At 52.9% G+C, this 17,879-nt stretch overlaps 1 protein-coding gene across 3 annotated transcripts; it reads left to right on the top strand.

Moving 5' to 3' along the window:
• The first annotated feature begins 1,285 nt into the window (after window positions 1-1,285).
• Window positions 1,286-13,658, top strand: HPCAL4 (hippocalcin like 4). 3 transcript variants are annotated; one of them, XM_010347558.3, is made up of 5 exons: window positions 1,286-1,431; window positions 7,120-7,203; window positions 7,798-7,967; window positions 8,507-8,722; window positions 9,553-13,658. In XM_010347558.3, the coding sequence occupies exons 3-5, from the start codon at window positions 7,806-7,808 to the stop codon at window positions 9,748-9,750; spliced, it is 576 nt and encodes a 191-aa protein (XP_010345860.1). In that variant the 5' UTR covers window positions 1,286-1,431; window positions 7,120-7,203; window positions 7,798-7,805; the 3' UTR covers window positions 9,751-13,658. The 3 variants fall into 3 exon arrangements, with proteins under 3 accessions (XP_010345860.1, XP_003937070.1, XP_010345861.1); XM_003937021.4 differs by lacking the exon at window positions 7,120-7,203 and having other exon boundaries at window positions 1,348-1,431; XM_010347559.3 differs by lacking the exons at window positions 1,286-1,431; window positions 7,120-7,203 and adding an exon at window positions 2,581-3,132.
• The last annotated feature ends 4,221 nt before the right edge of the window (window positions 13,659-17,879 follow it).

Below are 17,879 nucleotides of genomic sequence, written 5' to 3'. Positions count from 1 at the left end.
ACGACCACGGGTTCCTCCTCCAGCAAGCCTGGATCTGGAGTTTCTGGGACCAGCTCCAGAAGCCTCTCCCCAACTCGTGGCAGATCTGTCCCCATCCCCCATCGCCCCGTCCCGCCCACCTCAAGCGGACAAAGCCCCGCCTCTCACCGCCGCTCTTTAGCGACCGCGCTCGTGTTAGGCCAATCCCCAGCCACTCGCCCCGACTTTTGACAGATCCTTAGAAGTCCCTCTCCCGCACGTGGCCCAACCTGGGGATATCTGCTCCCCTCTTGCCCCCAGTTTGGCCTAAAAGGGTTCCTTCCCACTGCCTTGGGTGGGGAGCTCTCAGACGCCAGTGCAGCCCAGGCGGCCCGGCCCCGCTCTGGGGAGACCCCCAAGTGCGGGAGGAGGTGTTCCCGGGGCCCTGAAAGCTTCCAGACCCGCTCAGTGTAAACCGCCTCGGGTTTGTGTCAACATCCGAGGCCGGAGACTGGCGGCGGCTGGGGACCGGCTCTGTCTACGGGACGGGAAGACGGGAGGGTGGGGAATGGAGGATCCATGGGTAGGCAGAGGGGTCCTTCTTGGGGAGAAAGCGAGAGGCCTCTTGGGGGTCCGTGAGAAAGGAGGAGGGCCCGTCTGAGAAGGGACCGGAATGAAGGTCCAGAGGGGTGGCTGGAGGGGACCCACGACTAGCGCGGGGCTAGGCTGGGGACTTCGTCACCCAGACCGCGCTCTCCGCGCGCACCCAGCACCCTCCTCTCTGCCCCACGGCGTGAGGGAAGTGGGTGCCTGGGGTGGAGGGACTCAGAGCCGTGGACAGGGTCAGAGCTGCTCACCAACCACCTCCTCCCTCTCCTTCCCAGCTCCCCTGTAGCTCCTCTCTGCCTCTCTCCAATTTCGGGTGGGATATGGGTGGAGGGGGTCTCGTCTTGTGACTCATCCCTCTTCCGCCCCCACCCATGCTGGGGCCCAGGAAAGGAAGCTTAGAGATTCGGCTATGGTTCTCTTGTTTCCATAGCAACGGTGCGGTTGTTTTTGAGAATCCACTTCCATCGTCGACCCTTTTCACCCCAGACTTGTAAGCCGGGGGCTGAGCCTCAGGGCAGAGGTGCAGATGGTGGTACAGCCCTCCGGCTTCCCGCCGACTCCGGGAAGGTCAGCGCGGGCAGGCGGGGTGCGCTCCTGAGGCCGGGCCTCGCTGGCCACCCGGTCCCCACCTGAAACCCCGCCTGCCACTCCGCTCCAGAGGAGCCAATAGCCTTGCAACCTGCCCGGGATGGGGCGGGGCTTATGCAAATCGTGTCGCCTTTGGGAGGCACATAGTGATACAAGAGCTGGGAGGCGGCTCCGGCGCGGACCTCGGAGAGCACTGCTGCCGGCCCGCCAGCCAGCCTCGGTCCCCCCGGCCCGCGGAGGCTCGGAGCCATCCAGCGACTCGGCGAGCGGCCTCAGGTAATGCGGTGGGACTGATCTCTCGAGGTAACCCCACCCGGCGGAGGCCCTGGCCCCCTCCCCCTCCTCTCTCCCCTCCCATCCTCGTGTCCTGCCCCGATTCATCTCCGTGACCCGTGGTTCCGCCTTAGGCGGCAGCAGCTGAAAAGCCCGCTCCTGGGCAGGGGACCCCCATCTCAGTCCAGGCCCATGAGTGCAAAGAAGGGGGCAGAGCCACCTCCTTATCCCCAGCTCAGGTGAGAACAACCATTGCCCTGGCTCCCAACATACGCGCGCGCACACACACATACACAGATGCACACACACATCTGGGGGTGTGTCGGCACTGGTGCTAGCTAGAGGCGCTGGTCACCCTCCCTCCTGTTTGGATATGGGTTGTCTGCTCAGCCCTATGGCAAGCTCCCACCTCCGCAGAGAGCCCCCAGCCACCTCTCATCAAGGAGCCTCTGCCCTCAAAGACAGCCCCTCCACAGAGTGCTCCGTCCTCCTTGTCCCCTGACACTGTCCCCACTTCCCACTCCTCAAGCTGACAGAGCCCACAGCATACCTGAGGGAGTAACGATCCATCCCCTTTCCCCAGTTTTCCTCCTGACATACAGCCTCAGCAGCCCTCCCCAATGGCCCCCAGTGCTAGGCAGAGACCCCATATTTGGCATCTCTCACTCTGGCAGGAGGATAGACCAAGGACACCACCCGGAGTAGACCACCCATACCCTGTCAGGCCAGTTGCTGCCAAGGCCCCAACCTCCACACCTCCTCCCGCCCTGCTCACAGCCAGGCACCAAGTCCTCTCATTCTGCCTGTCAAATGTCTTTCTAATTTGTATGACTGTTTTGCTCCCTCTCTCCCATCTTCCTGCTGCTCCATGGGAACCCTGCCAAAGTGCCATGTGGGCTGTAGTGTTCCTGGCCCTAAAGTGGACTGCACCTGAAGGGCATATGAGCTGGGTTCAAATCTTGCACAGCCAAAGTTTGACTTTGCCCAAGTCACTCCTCTCTGATCCTTCATGAAATGAGAAGGGGTATAGGAGAGAGGATAGACTGGGTGGGATGAACTTGAACAGTCTTCCAGTACTAAGACACTCTGGTTCTATAGCTGATTATGGAAAAACAGGACACTGAACCAAGAGGACATTAAAGAGAGGAGGCTTGGGTGGGGGCAGTGTGCTTTAGAACTCACTGAAGGCACATTCCTTCTTACCTAGGCCTAGGTACAGGCTACCTCCTCCCACACACTCTCTAGCCCCTTCTATTGAGTGGAGCTCCTCCTAGACCACCAGCCCAACCCGACATGGACAGCACCAAATTGAAGGTGGACAGCTCCAAATTGAAGGTAGCCAGCAGGACTTACTCTTTGTTTGTCATCCCCTGCCTCTCATTAAGGAGAGGGAAAAGACCTGACTGCTGCTGCTATTGCTGCTGCTTGGGAAGGAGCAAAGGGAGGAGAGGAAAGAGAGAAAATCTCCTGACCAGGGAGCTGTTGTCACTATGGCAACCGCCTCAGCACCGGCTCCTCTGAAGCTGGGTGAGGGTGTGGGATTATTGCTTCCTTCAGTCCCTCCCATTCAAAGCCACAGCCACCTCTCCATTCAAAGCCCACAGCACTGAGCCCTCTTGAAGAAATCTCTGGGCACACTAGGGCAGTGATTTTGTGTATGGGGCAATCCCAGCTCCTTCACAGCTGGAGGACATCCCTCAAGAGGTAAGCAGAGGAGCCTGCCCATGTTTAGCAGGGCCAGGGCTCCAGTAGAACATGTCCCCAGCTGGGTTCTGGCCTTAACTTTGCTGCTGATGGGCTATAGTTGACCTTGAGTGAACCCCTCCCTTCCCTAGGTCTGGGTTCTATTGTCTCTGAAGTGGGTGTGATAGCAGGAGAAAGCAGATAAACAAAACGGCCTGACATAGATCCAGGGAGGAAGAAGGGGGTTCTGCTTCTCTTACGTAATCCACCAAGAGACATTCATTGAACATCACTGTATCCTAGGCATTGCCACTACGTCTCCACAGGGCAGTTCTGTGCAGGCACAGAAGAAAGGGTGGGAACCAGTGTAGGGGAGCTATAAGAGAGAAAAACCCCTGCTCTTATGGGTCCCAGACCCAGTGAGGACTAAGCACTCACTGGGAGAAGTGGGTGTATAGGGAAAAGTACTTTTATTTTCCCCATGGGAAAAATAAACTTGTCTCACGCTTCAACCTTCTCAAAACTGGACTGAGGCATATTGGAGGGAATTAACTCCTTGCCATTGAGCAAAAAGGTCTGGAGAATTTTTTTCTGACTCAGGCAGGGGTTTAATGCAAAGGCCTATCTCAAATCAGACTGCCCAGGAATTCTGCAGCACAGAGGGCTCTGAAGTCTACATGCTTGTGGTGGACCGGCTATGGCCAAATCACTGAGCCCAGGCTGCTGACTCTCCACTATCCAGACTAGAAAAGGCTGATCATAAGGAAGCAGGCCTCAGCCGGGCCCTGCAGACTGATTATAGCCCAGGAGAGAAGCAATTATGTTAGGGAAGAGGAAAATAACTTAGCAGATAGGTGAGGCATGTCTGGCTGTGAGAAGCCTGGTTGAGAGGAGTGTGCAGTGGTGAGATGAACAATAAGAGCTGAGGCTAGATATGTAGGCACCTCAAGACCAGATTCCAGAGGATTCTGGAGTTTCAGGGGCCCTATGGCATGGCCACTTCTAGCCTCTATTGTACCTCTGGTGGGGAAAAGCCATTTCCTCCTAACAGAGGAATCAAAAGAAAGGCACTTCCTGGGAGGCAGGGAAGCCCCATGGGCATGAGCCTAGCTTGATTTCAGCCCCCTCCGCTGTGTCCCTAGCTATGGACATAATGAAGGTACCAAGAGCACTTCAAAATAAGAGATAACAGGACTTGATGGCAAGTTAGACCTAGGGCAAAGGGAAGGGAGGAAAAGGAAGGTAACTAAGACTGTGTGTCCCCACATCCTGGGAATGAGAAGGAGAAGGAAGGGGCAGCAGAGACACTGACCATCCTGGATTGGAAGTGAGTCTGGCTGTAGATTTGCTGGCTCACAGGTGCTGTGGGCACCAAAGGAGTGGCTACCTCCTCTGGTGTCAGAGATTGTGACCCTACCCCAGATGGTTCCACTGGGGTGAAAAGGGAGATCAGAACTCTGATTTTCCCGGAGGGCAGATGTAGGTAGAGAAGGTCTTTGCTGAAAAAGAGTTGCTGTGATTTGGAGAAGATGGTCCAGGCAGGTGGCACAGTCAGCCTGAGTGCTCATCTGGGCCCTCCCACTGACCTGCTATGTAACTCTGAGCCAGTTTTCTCCTGTCTCTCTGTTTCCATTTCCACTGAAATAAGAGGATGATCTTTTTTTTTTTTTTTTTTTTTAGATGGAGTCTCGCTCTGTTGCCAGGCTGGGGTGCAGTGGCATGAACTTGGCTCACTGCAACCTCTGCCTCCCAGGTTCAAGCGATTCTCCTGCCTCAGCCTCCTGAGTAGCTGGGACTACAGGCGCAAACCACCATGCCCAGCTAATTTTTTATATTTTTAGTAGAGACAGGGTTTCACCGTGTTGGCCAGGATGGTCTCTGTTTTCTTGACCTCATGATCCGCCTGCCTCAGCCTCCCAAAGTGCTGGGATTATAGGCGTGAGCCACCACACCTGGCCTTATAAGGGGATGATCTTAAAGAACACTGCCCATTTTGACCTTCTTTTCTTAATTTTTAATTTACTTTCTTTTTTTTTTTTTTTTTTTTTTGAGACAGGGTCTTGATATGTTGCCCAGGCTGGAGTGCAGTGGCTCAATCGTGACTCACTGCAACCTCAACCTCCTCGGCTCAAGTGACCCTCCCACCTCAGCCTCTGAGTAGCTGGAACTACAGGCACAAGCCACCATGTCTGGCTAATTTTTTAATTTTATGTAGAAACGGGGTCTCATTGTCTTGCCCAGACTCAGCTTAGACTGTCCGATGATCTAGCAGTAGAGAGAATGAGGAGAAATAAAGGAAGAATCATAGTCTGGGTCTGAGACCCAGTAAGAGCAGGGAACAGGTAGGACTGCAGGAGACAGAGAATTGTGGAGAAGGCAGCACAGAGCAGGGAGGAGAAAAGGGGCATAAGGTGAGAGCCACACAGACACTGTGACACACACAGAGAGACGTGTGCGCTCTGACAGATTTGCAGCCTCAGACATTGACATGCTCCCACACAGACCCAGCCCCTCATGCACCTCTCAGGCGCATCCTACGGAAAACAGTGGGAGAGGTTCTGCCTGCCTCCATCAGATACCTCTGCCTCTGGCCTCTCCAGCTTCCTTGACTACACCCTGAGCCTTCAGAGTCCTCTGGATTTGGGAGAGGGGTGGGGCCTGCCTCCTTTTGCCCATGGGTGTTCCAGAGGCATCCTTGCCTCTGACACCAGTGTAGCCACTGTCCGAACAGCCTCGGGTTCCTGAAGATGGCATGCTCCCCCTCCCTGGCTTTTCCTGAAGGCATACAGTTCCTCATCCTCTGGGAGTGGGGAAGCATGTTGCTACCTGCACTGTCCATTGGTCTTCCTTATAGCCCAGTGGAGGAATCTGAGGTTCAGAGATGACCTGTAACTAGCCTGAGGTCAGCCCAGCAAAGGGAAGTGGGAAGGAATGGACCAACCTCAGATTTGCTGTTTAGTATTTTCCCAGCAGTAAGCATTAGAAGCCCACTGGCAGAGACTGGGCTGTGGGAGTGGAATTCCTTCTGCCAGACCAAGGACTTTCTTTTCCAGAGTATCTCGAGGACAGGCTACCCTGGGGTTGGAGCCTGACCCTCCTGACTCTAGGCAGGTCAGAGGCACCTCCCAGGCCATGTCCTGGGAAACCTGGACTCTGCAGGGACATTCCTCCCAGGGAGGTCAGACAGGAGTGCCCACCCTGTCTTCAAGATCTGGCCAGGCTTCCCTGGGGAGGGCCTGTACCTCTTCCAATACGTTTCCTGGCACAGGCCTCTTACGGGCTCACCTTCCCACTAAGGAGTAACTATTGATCCTTCCCAAACCTGCTTCTCAGCAACAACACTTCTATCCACTGAGCCTCAAATCTGCGCCTCTGCCTCAACTCCTCTTACTCCCACATCCAATCAATTGCAAAGTCCTGCCAGTGCCCATCCATGTCTGTTCACGAGCCTTACCCTGCAGGCATTGTCTCTCCTGAGCTGTGTAGCAGGCCCCGCCCCGCTCTACCTGCCTGCCACCACCCCAGGTTATCTTGCATGCTGTGGCCAAAGGAAAAAATTCTTTTTTTTCTTTTTTGAGATAGGGCCCTTATTTATCACCTAGGCTGTAGCGCAGTGGTGCCATGTCAGCTCACTGCAACCCCTGCCTCCCAGGCTCAAGTGATCCTTCCACCTTAGCCTCCCAAGTAGCTGGGACTACAGGCATGCACCACCACACTCAGCAAATTTTTAAATTTTTTGTAGAGACTAGGTCTCACTGTATTGCCCAGGCTGGTCTCAAACTCCTGACCTCAAGCTGTCCTCTCATCTCAGACTCCCAAAGTACTGGGATTACAGGCATGAAATATGGTGCCTGGCCTGGAAAAATTATAAAACACACACCTTCTCTTGGGTCCCCAGTGCCTCGTTCAAGACTGGGCATATCGTAAGCATTCTGTAAATGTTGTGGAATGAATGCAATCTTCCCAGCCCTTGCTTTGAAAAATCCCAGGAGCGTCTGTTCCCTGCAGGTGACGTCCAGATTTCTTGGCATGGATTGGAGGCCCTTTGTAACCAACCATCTGCTTCTTTGACCCAGTTACAAGTTATTGAAGGTTGGCTCATGTCTGCTTCGTCTCCATCGCTGGCACAGGGCTTAGCCCACAGTCAGCCTCAATAAATGCTAAGCGAATGAATGGGTTAATAAGAAGCCAAATGTCAGCAGAGGATTTCTATTTGTCCAGAGGAAAGAGCGGGAGAGAAGCTCCCTGCTGGGGTGGCCCAAAAAAGCCTTAAGGAAAAAGTTGGGAGACAGTGCCAGGGGGACACACGAGGAACCTGCCTCTCGTCCCTTCTCAGGAAAGAAGCCTGCCAAGGAGGGTGGGGGCTGACTACTGAAAGCCCTAAGTAGCAAGGACAGGAGTCAAGGCCTTAGTTTGTAGGCATGGGAGCCATGGTGGTGGGAGCAGGAGGGGAGAGGATAAAGACTGTGGAGCGGGGCAAGGTCAGTGAGGAGGTGAGTGAGACCCCGGGGCCAGAAGAGGAAACCTACCTGAGTGCAGGTGTTGTAAGGGGAGGCCCCATTATGGGGGAGTGTCATGAGGGAAGGAACCTGCAGCCTCACCTTGTGTGTGGCAGGGGAGGGAGCAGCTGTGGCTGAGGCCGGGCCTTGCCCTGGAACCGGTTGGAGGGAGCCCTCTGTCCCGCAGGCCCTGCCATGGGGAAGACCAACAGCAAGCTGGCCCCTGAGGTGCTGGAGGACCTGGTTCAGAACACGGAGTTCAGCGAGCAGGAGCTGAAGCAGTGGTACAAGGGCTTCCTGAAGGACTGCCCCAGTGGCATCCTCAACCTGGAGGAGTTCCAGCAGCTCTACATCAAGGTGGGCAGCCCCCGCCTGGGGTCGGGGGAGCCAGGTACCCGGGGTGGGGAAGGCGAGGCCCCCGGGTGGGGGGAGGCGGGGCATCCTGGGGTGGGAGGGGGGTGAGGTACTCAGGGTAGGAATGAGGTTAAGTACCCGGGTTGGGAGGAGGTGAAGCACCCAGGGTGGGAGGGGGTGAGGGCACCTGGGGTGAGGGTGAAGTAAGGCACCCGGGGTGGGAGGGGGTGAGGGCACCTGGGGTGAGGGTGAAGTAAGGCACCCGGGGTGGGAGGGGGTGAGGGCACCTGGGGTGGGGGGAGGCGAGGCACCGGGGTGGGAGGGGAGTGAGGCACCAGGGATGGGAGGAGGTGAGGGCACCCGGGGTAGGGGATAGGCGAGGCACCCGGGGTGCTGGAGAGGCGAGGCACCTGGGGTAGGAGAAGGTGAGGCACCGGGGTGGGGGTGGGCAAAGCACCCGGGATGCGGGGGAGCTTCCCTGGGGTGGGGGGGCCGGGGGAGGCTGTCGTTGCGCCCTAACTCGCTACACACACCCCCCTCAGTTTTTCCCTTACGGGGACGCCTCCAAGTTCGCTCAGCACGCTTTCCGCACCTTCGACAAGAACGGCGACGGCACCATCGACTTCCGGGAGTTCATCTGCGCCTTGTCGGTCACCTCCCGCGGCAGCTTCGAGCAGAAGCTCAACTGGGCCTTCGAGATGTACGACCTGGACGGCGACGGGCGCATCACGCGCCTGGAGATGCTGGAGATCATCGAGGTGCGGGGCCGCGCGGGCGCCGCTGTCCCCGAGGCCGGCGCTTCGCTTCGCCTCCCGGGCCCTGCCTCCGCGCTGCTCTCGGGCCTCGGGGCCTCCCCGCTGCTCCCCAGTCTCCGATCCCGCCTCCTGCCATCCGACCACAGTCTAGGGAGTCTGACCTCGTGGATGATGTTCTCAGCTCATCTGTCAGCAGGCAGGGATTGAGCGCCTGCTAGTTCCTGCTTTCATGGGGCATTCCTTCTAGTGAGAAATTTTTTAAAAAATAAATGAGTGAAGACATGCGGCGCCAGGCCGTAGGTGCTATGAGGAAGATACACGAAGCAAAGCGTGGGGAGAGAGCTGGTGGAGAAGTGATTTTACATAAGGTGGAAAGTTAGAAGCAGCGTGAACGGGGTGAGGCCGTTACTGCTAGATGCCTGGGGGAGAGCGTTCCATGCTGAGGGGCAAGTAAGGCAGGTCAACCTTTCTTCGCAGAGTTCAAGGAGAGTGGGAGAGCCCTGAGACGGGAGAGTGATAGGAAGGAGGTCAGAGGGGGAGCCAGGAGCCCCATCAGTCAGCTCTCCTGGTTAGGAAACTTTCATGGAGGTGGGCTTTTGGCATGTTTCATCTACATAAACATTATTTAGTTTAAATGAAAAATGAGTTCCTCATCAAATTTCCAGTCTTAATGACTACATATACCTTCCAGTATCCTCACCATCCCGCAGTATTCTCCCTGCCGGATCCCCTTCCTTCACCACCTGCTTTTCGGGACCCCTTGTGGGTGTTCGCACCTCCCTCCTTCTCCAGGCCCTTTGTGGGTGTTCACACCTCTCTCCTTCCCTCGCCAGGCGATCTACAAGATGGTGGGCACGGTGATCATGATGCGCATGAACCAGGACGGGCTCACGCCCCAGCAGCGTGTGGACAAGATCTTCAAGAAGATGGACCAGGATAAGGACGACCAGATTACATTGGAGGAGTTCAAGGAGGCAGCCAAGAGTGACCCATCCATTGTGTTACTGCTGCAGTGTGACATGCAGAAGTAGAGGCTGGAGAGGGGCAGGGTCCCTGGCCAGAAGGGGCACGGCTGCCTCCCGACCTGATGATCTCCCTGGCTGGCCTCCCAGGGGGAGGGACACTCCAGCCAGCCCCACTCTCTGGCCCACCCAATCCTCTCCCCAAGCCCTTCCTCCCCTCCATCAAGATCCTTGAGGGACCACCTCACCCTGCAAAAGAGACAGGTCCTCCGGTATCCTGTCTTCTAGCCCCACCTCCCACTTGGCACAGAACCAACATCCATTGGGCATAGGGGAGTTGGCTTTTGCTCCAGGAGGTGAGGTTAAGGAGTTGGGGGGCTAGGGTCCTGGTTCAGAATTCTCTTGATCCTAGGATTATGCTTTATAGGATGTGGTCCCACAGGTCTGTCACAGGGCCAAATTGGGTCTGTCCATTCCTGAGGCTCCAGATCCCGTAAAGGTGGTCTCTTCCCTGACCCTTCTACTCTACCTGGCCCTTCCAGCCCCAGCCTTTGGAGTTTTCATTCAGTCCTTTCTTCAGCTAATGATTATTGAGCACCTGTTCAATGCTAGGCACCTCTAGGTGCTAAGGATGGTCATTTACAGGACACATCCTGTGCCCTCCAGAAGCTCATAGGGTTGTGAGGCAAACTTCCAGCGGTCAGGGTCTCAGCTGAGCAGCAGGTGCTGGAAGGCTTGTTAGTCTGGGAGGAGCTATTTCATCTTCCAGCTCAGCTCCACACAAAGCTGCAGAAGGATAAAATGAAAAGTATTTGGAAGTTGCGGAGCCGCGTGAGTGAAACTTTTAAGAAAAATGAAATTTATGTAATACTTATTTTTTTAGTACCCTTTAAAGAAGCTAAAGTCATTTATTATTTTACAAGTTTAAAATATGCTCTATATTATTTGGTTTCTTATAAAATGTTAAATGAATAGAGAAATTACTAATTTTCAAGGAAAAAAACTGAGAAAAAAGGGAGAAAATACCATGACATTTACCAGATAACACCTTTTCAGGCTAAGTCCTGAGCTGCCACTCTCAGCACTTTTTGCTGATTCAGCTTGTCCTCTTTATTACCTTTTTCAATTCAGCAAGCAACTTTCTATGACATACTTAACTCGGGTTGGGTGCTGACTTCAGAGACAGAAAAAAACAAGATTTACAAACAGTGAGACAAGTACATATTCTTTATCTTGATAGTTCGTTTCTGGATTTGGTTTAGTTTCAGAACTGGACATGTTCCTTCACTGCCACAGAATCAGAAGGAGCTAGAAGAAAAGGCTCACCTGGCCAGTTTAGGCACTGGGACCAAATTTATGGACCAAATGCCTAAAAATGTGCCAGGCACGCTCCTTTCGAAAGGCTTTTTCTAACCCCAAATCTTAAATACCCCAGGTAGTTCATCATCTTCCAAGTGTGCTGGCTCTGCTTTCCAATGCTTGCTTTCCAATTTTGGATCCATGAGCTATACAGATGCATGCTTTGACTGCCAGAAAAATTAATCTTGCTTCTTCATCAGGTCTTTCACTTGACTTTTTCCTGTACTTGTGATCAGAAATTAGCTTTGACGTGCAGTGACAGTTGATTTCCTCTTGAACTGCCGGTGAAAACAGTCTAGTACACAGGTGCTGTCAGCCCGGGGTGGGAGTAGGAAATGATTGCTGAGCCGGGGGCGGGGGAATTGCCTCTGCAGGAAAGAGATGCAGCATGCTCCTCATTCCTGAGTGCTCTCACCTGTCCTGCTTCTCTGCAGGTGAAAACTCTGGGAGATGCTAACCAATCGAGCTTGGCCCCAAGCTCTACTGGGCCCTTGGAGGTAGCAAGGTCACGGGGTTGCCACCCTTTTTCTATCCTCTTGCTCATGGCCAGCCATGTGGTGAGGCTGGGGAGTTCACATCCTCAGGCAGGAACTAGCAGTTGTTTATCCCGCAGTACCTCAAGGTTGCTGCATTGCTCCCAGGAGCTGGCCATTACGTGTGTCTTGTGCGGTCAGTCAGTACCACAGACACATAGATGTTCACCAGCCTGGCTCAGCTGGGACCCAAATCTTCTGGTGAAACGCTCTTCACTAAGTGGTGTTCTTTCCCTGCAAACGTCGAATGTCGAATTTAGCCTAACTCGCAGTCACAGAGAATTCCATGGCTTTCAAAGGCTTGCTGTCTGCCCCATCTCATTCTATACTCACAGCCCATGGAGGTGGGAATTTTCATTTATTTTCTCTAGACTTGGAAGCTGAGATTCAGAGAGGAAGAGATCCTTGTGCAGGATCACATAGTCAGGAGGTGACACCATCTGGAACCCAAGGCTCTAAGATGATTTCTTCTTTTCAGAGTCTCTTCCCTGTCCATTTCTGTGACTGAGCTGTGCACAGGTTGACAGCAGGCCAAGCTACATGGGTTTTCATCCTCTATAGGTTTCCTGTGAAGAAATTTCTGCAGTTATGGTCTTCCCCAAAAAATAGAAGCTTGGTTGAAGTCCCCACATTTTCAAGCACCCTCTGTTCTGCTTCTGGCAGCTGTGCTAACAGCTCAGTGCTGCCCTGGGAGGCCTCTGACTTGGAACCCTCGAAGGATCCTACATTGTCTTTACCACCATTGTCTTCCCTAAGATAATTATTTTTGTTTTTTCCAAGCTGGTGGGCAAGTCCCACCCATGAAGGCATATTTGATTACTCCAGGCCTCTGGACACACATACCCATGGGTGATTTTTGCTGGTCAGGCCTAATATTCTCAGACAGCCCAGCAGTGTGAACACACAATGCCAGGCCAGGAACCGGGACCACAATCTCGCTGATGGGAGGAACCACAGGTGGGCCGGGCCTTGCTCCCACCTACTCCTGGGTGTCCCAGGGACTGTGTGCTCAGGGGCACTGTGGTAGAGCACCGGCCCTGCCTTGAGAAGAGACGCAGGCCTTCCATCCCTGCACCAGCTGAGAGAGACTTGCCACAAAGCACAAGGCTAGCAGAGAGATTTATGTATGACTTGCACAGACACAAAAATATACAGACAATCAAAACACTGTTATATCCAAACTCTCCTTTGAAATTCCAATCTTCTTGCAATTACTCTGTCAATTGCAAGGTCTGAAAATCTGCCTTCTCATATACTCTGCCCTCATCCATCCTTTTGGGCTGATTGATGAGCATCTTATTCCTTATCTTTAAAAATTATCAGCAAGGGCTACTTCAGATGGCCACTCTAGTCTTTCAGTTGTAGTCAGGATTGTTTAACTTACATTTACATCAAAAGTTAAGAAAAAGTTAGTTCATAAGCAAAGGCACTAAATCCTTTTCTGACAATGACCGAGTTCCTAGAGGTAGAAATTTGCCTTGCTGCAGAGAAAGAAGGAATGGGGTGGGATGAGGGAAAAAAAAGAAAGAAAGAGAATAAGAGAAGACACTGGGGTCTCCAGGCAGGGTAGTAAGCTGACACTGTAAATATTTTTTACACAAAAATTTATTAAAGCAACAAATATTTCCTCAAGATCCACCCTGGGTGAGGCTTTGAGCTGACTTTAGAGATCATCGTGGGGTCAAGAATTTCTTACATGTTCTATTCGTTGTTCTTGAAAAAAGAAATAATTCAAACCTAGCAATGAAAAAGTCTCAGAAAAATATGGGATTTTCTTTCTGAAATTTTCAGGGTTTTCTTTTTACCTTTGCCAGAGTGTGGGAGCCGGACTGGGCCTCCCAGTGTGTATAGCCCTTCCTGCTTGGTGGAGGCTGGTCAGACCCAGGGCTTTCAGGCAGCAGGAGAGTGGAGGCTTGGGGAACAGGGGATCTGGGTGGCAGGGAAGGGGTCCAGCTCCAGCATAGCCCCCGTGCCCTCCAGATGTGCTGCTCTGGCTGTGCGCTCAGTGACTGCCCTCACTGCTTCACACTGTGCTGTGTGGTGTGTTTCTTTCCCCACTGACAGTGAATAAAAGGTGCGACTGTGCTGAGGGCTCCTGCTCTTCTCTAAGCTGGGACAGGATTGGGGTGGGGAGGAAGAGAGAGAAGAGGCCTGGGAGCTCACTCAGTGAGGGACCAAGTTCCTTGTTCTAGCAAAGACTCTGGGAACATGGCATGAGACTCACTCGAGCTAGTTCAAATAAATGGGGCAGCAGATTATAAGAGACTCTAAAGATGGAAAATCAAGAATGGCTGAACCTCAAGAGAACTGGACCTGGCAACTGGGCCTATCCCTTACCGTCTGTGGGCCTTGCAGCCTCTCATCCTCTGGCCAATATTTGCATCTGTGCCCCTTCCCTGGGCTTCTCTTCACACTTCTTTGGTTTTGTTGCACATAGTGGCTGAATCTCCAAGTTGGTATCAAGACTCACCGGTGACTGACACCTCCCCTCTGTGCCTCTTAGGTCCAATTCACGAGCAAAAGGATCTGATTGGTTTGGCTTAGCTTTGGGCGGGATCCCTTAGGTCAGGTGTTCTCCAACGGTCCTACCATCTGTGGCCAGACTGGACACTGATATGTGAGCAATTCCCTCAGAAGGAAGCTAATGGTGGTAGACATTGGGACTTAGTTTCCCTGTCTGTCTAGTGAAAGGCCTCATAAGAGCCCAAATGAGAGGATAGTGGCCAGAGGGAAGAAAGGCCAAGAGCCAGGGTTTATAGTTAGTCCATATAGTGCCCTTTGTATGACTTAGGAAAAAGTACCCCTCTGAGCAGAGGCAGCATGGTTAAGCACCCAGCTGGGCAGTGGATGGCGCCTTTGGGCTAACGAGGAAAATGTGACCCTTCTTCTGGGTGAATACAGCCCTGTCATATTAGGGTGCACAGTTTCGAAAGAGGACCACGTGCTGCATTTCAGCTTCTGCCTCTCCTGCTGGTCACAGGTCATTGAATAGTGCATAACCTGTTCCACCGTTCACAGGAGCCCAGCCAGAGCCCTGAGATCTCCTCTGGCAAAATATGATCAAGGGTTCGGGTGGGAGTTGGTGGTGAAGCGTAAAGCATAAGAAACTCCTTAGGAAATGGTGGCCATTCGGGACAGCTCAGTGCAGGATGCAGGACAGAAAAGTGAGAGGAAGAAAATGGCTTTTGAGGATGAATGTCCCCCAACAGCCGGAGAAGCACTGTTCCCTGCAGAAAGTTGGGGGCAGCGGGGACTGGAGCTGCCAGCCTCCTCCCGAAATGCTCAATTGCTTCTTCAAGGGTTCCCTCAAGGACACTTGGAGGTGGCCAGCTCCCTTGGCAGGAAGCAATTAGGACAGAGGAAGGAGGCTGACCTGGCCTCGGGGCAACCATAAACCTAAGGAGGTGACTCAGAAGCCTGAGAACCTGGGGCTGCTATTCCCAGCTGAGGCCACGCTGAGGGATGGGAAGTTCTGCCCCGTCTACCTTGGCCACACAGCTTCTGGGTTGCCTCCTCCCACGAACTACCCACTCAGGCTCCCACAATCTCTATCCCAGCAAAGTTAGTCCACCTCCTACTTTCAACCTTGCCCTCTGTCCCATCTAGCTGCCACTAAGAAACCAGAGTGATCTTCCTAAAGCACAAATCTGACCATGTCAGTTCTTCAAAGGCTCCCCTCACCCCTCTGTGTGACTTTCTCCTTAAATGTCCCTCCAGATCCTGCATGATCTGGCGCCAGCCAACCTCAAAAGGCTTTTCTTCCTCTCACTTTCCTGTCCCAAACCCTGCAATGAGCCATCCTGAATGGCCCCATTTTCTAAAGGGCCTCTTATGCTTTTGTGCTGTGCACAAGCCATTGCTTCTCCCTGGGCTACCCATTCCCATCTCAATTATCTCCCTCTCTATGAAGCCCTCCCAACCCTCAGACAATTGGCCCTTCACTGTACACAGTCCTTCACAGTCAACAAACACTTCCCGTGTGATCTGCTGTCGGCTCAAGCACACATTTAAGTCTCCTTTTTTTTTTTTTTTTTTTTTTTTTTTTTTTTTCGAGATGGAGTTTCGCTCTTGTTACCCAGGCTGGAGTGCAATGGTGCGATCTCGGCTCACCGCAACCTCCGCCTCCTGGGTTCAGGCAATTCTCCTGCCTCAGCCTCTTGAGTAGCTGGGATTACAGGCACGCGCCACCATGCCCAGCTAATTTTTTGTATTTTTATAGTAGAGATGGGGTTTCACCATGTTGACCAGGATGGTCTCGATCTCTCGACCTCGTGATCCACCCGCCTTGCCCTCCCAAAGTGCTGGGATTACAGGCTTGAGCCACCGCGCCCGGCATTTTTTTTTTTTTTTTTTTTTAATGACAAGAAAAGAAAGGTCCAGAGAATGGTCAAGCTGCCACTTGAACTCGGGTCTCCTAACATCAAGGCTCCTACTTATTGTGCCTCCTCAGCCACGGGAGTGAATCCAAGTCAGAATGTGAAAAGAGAGTTAAAAAAAACCATGAGCTCTGAGCCTCAGAAGAGGAAGCGTCTTGCCTGACTGGGGAGAGGTGTGGAACAGGTAAAGAGCAAAGGGCAGCCCTGGCTTCATGGAGGAGGTGGTATCTGCCCGAGGTCTTACTAAACATTAGCCAGCAGGGCCAGACGTGCTGGAGCAGGGCTGTCCCAGAGAGCAGCCAGGTGTGGGGATCCTGGAGTCGTGCCCTAGGGGGTCTGTTCCCAGCTTATTGTCTGCCGTACTTGAAGGCAAAGTGCTGGCTGAAGTCCAAAAACCCTGAGCCTGGGAAGCCCTGCACCCTACCAGCTATTATCGAGTGACAGGCAAGCCGGAGAGGATGGCCGGAAGCCTGGAAGGGTGGCAAGGGTGGAAAGAACCGTTGAGGATCAAGTTCTCTAATCCTTCCAAAGAGGGATCTGGGGAAAGGTTTTGTTTTGTTTTGTTTTGTTTTTGAGATGGAGTCTCACTCTGTTGCCCAGGCTGGAGTGCAGTGGCATCATCTCAGATCACTGCAACCTCTGCCTCCTGTGTTCAAGTGATTCCCCTGCCTCAGCCTCCTGAGTAGCTGGGATTACAGGCACACACCACCACGCCCAGCTATTTTTGTATTTTTAGTAGAGACGGGGTTTCACCATGTTGGTCAAGCTAGTCTTGAACTCCTGACCTCGTGATCTGCCAGCCTCAGCCTCCCAAAGTGCATAGATTACAGGCATAAGCCACCACACCCAGCCTGGGAAAAGTTCTTAAAGAGACTGAACCAGGAATCTGGGCAGGATTCTTTGATGGCAAGGAACAGGGTCTACTTATGGCAGGTTGAGTAATGGGGAATGGATTAGCTGGGACTTTTGGTTGCAAGTGAACAAAATCCGACTCACACAAGCTTAAGCAAAACGGGAGGTGTATTGGCTCATGTAATTGGGAAGTTCAGGCATGGCTGGGTCCAGAGACTCAGTTGCATCTTCTCTCCCTCCCTCCTTCTACTTCTCTCTCTGTGGCACCATTGTCCTTCCAGATGTGCTTCTTCCATGTTCTTTCACCAGCCAGGTGGGTTCCCAGCTCACACTGCCCCGAATTAACAACCTCAGAGAAAAAGAGCCAAATCTCCCGGCATCCCTAAGTAAGAGTGAAGAGTGTCTTAGCTGCGGTCAATGCTCTGCAGTTGGTCAGATCTCAGTCACATCCCTACTTCTTGACCAGAGAACCAGGGAGGCTGGGCTTTTTATTAGAAAGAGAGGCTGGGAAAAGTGGTTAATCAAGCAAAACCACGGGCCACCAACTTTCCTTTTGGGGGCATTTGTTGAAACAATGTGGAGAATCTCATGAAAGTGTAGAGATGGGCACCATAGCCAGTCCTTAGCTAGAACTTGGGAAGCTGTCAGGACCAGAGGTGGCTCCCTCTCAGGGCAGCATGGTTTCTTTCATGTGCTGCTCTCTGCACATCCTTTCCCATCTTGATCTGCTCCTCAGTCATTCTGCTCACAGAGTTTCCACGTGCTCTGAGCTTTACATTGCATATAACTGCAGTCTACTGAGGTTCACCCAAGTCTCTAGGGAGCCAATTGTATTTCATAGCATCCTCAGCTTCTTTTCCAATGGTTGACTGCCCAGCCCGTTTCCCAATTCCGAATTCCTAAGAAAGAGAAATCTGATGGGCCCAGGTTATCTTTTCAAGCCAATCACACAGATTAAAGGCTGCTGGACAGCATGGGGGTGGCTCACCTTTGTGTCAAGTGCTCACCACCATCCAAGTAACTACTCTATACACTCGTCCTGAGTGACCTCATCCTTCCCCTCCATGAGGCACCTGAG

Source organism: Saimiri boliviensis, chromosome 11, assembly GCF_048565385.1.
Source record: "Saimiri boliviensis isolate mSaiBol1 chromosome 11, mSaiBol1.pri, whole genome shotgun sequence".
In the NCBI taxonomy this organism is placed as follows: Eukaryota; Metazoa; Chordata; class Mammalia; order Primates; family Cebidae; genus Saimiri; species Saimiri boliviensis.
Note: the sequence above shows the minus strand (reverse complement) of the source record. Positions and strands in the feature narration are given on the sequence as shown.

Excerpts from the sequence above, each read along its gene's own strand:
- HPCAL4 (XM_010347558.3), top strand. The coding sequence starts at position 7,806 with ATGGGGAAGACCAACAGCAAGCTGGCCCCTGAGGTGCTGGAGGACCTG. Across the intron at positions 7,968-8,506 it reads TCCAGCAGCTCTACATCAAG|TTTTTCCCTTACGGGGACGC; the intron begins GTGGGCAGCCCC and ends CACCCCCCTCAG. Across the intron at positions 8,723-9,552 it reads AGATGCTGGAGATCATCGAG|GCGATCTACAAGATGGTGGG; the intron begins GTGCGGGGCCGC and ends TTCCCTCGCCAG.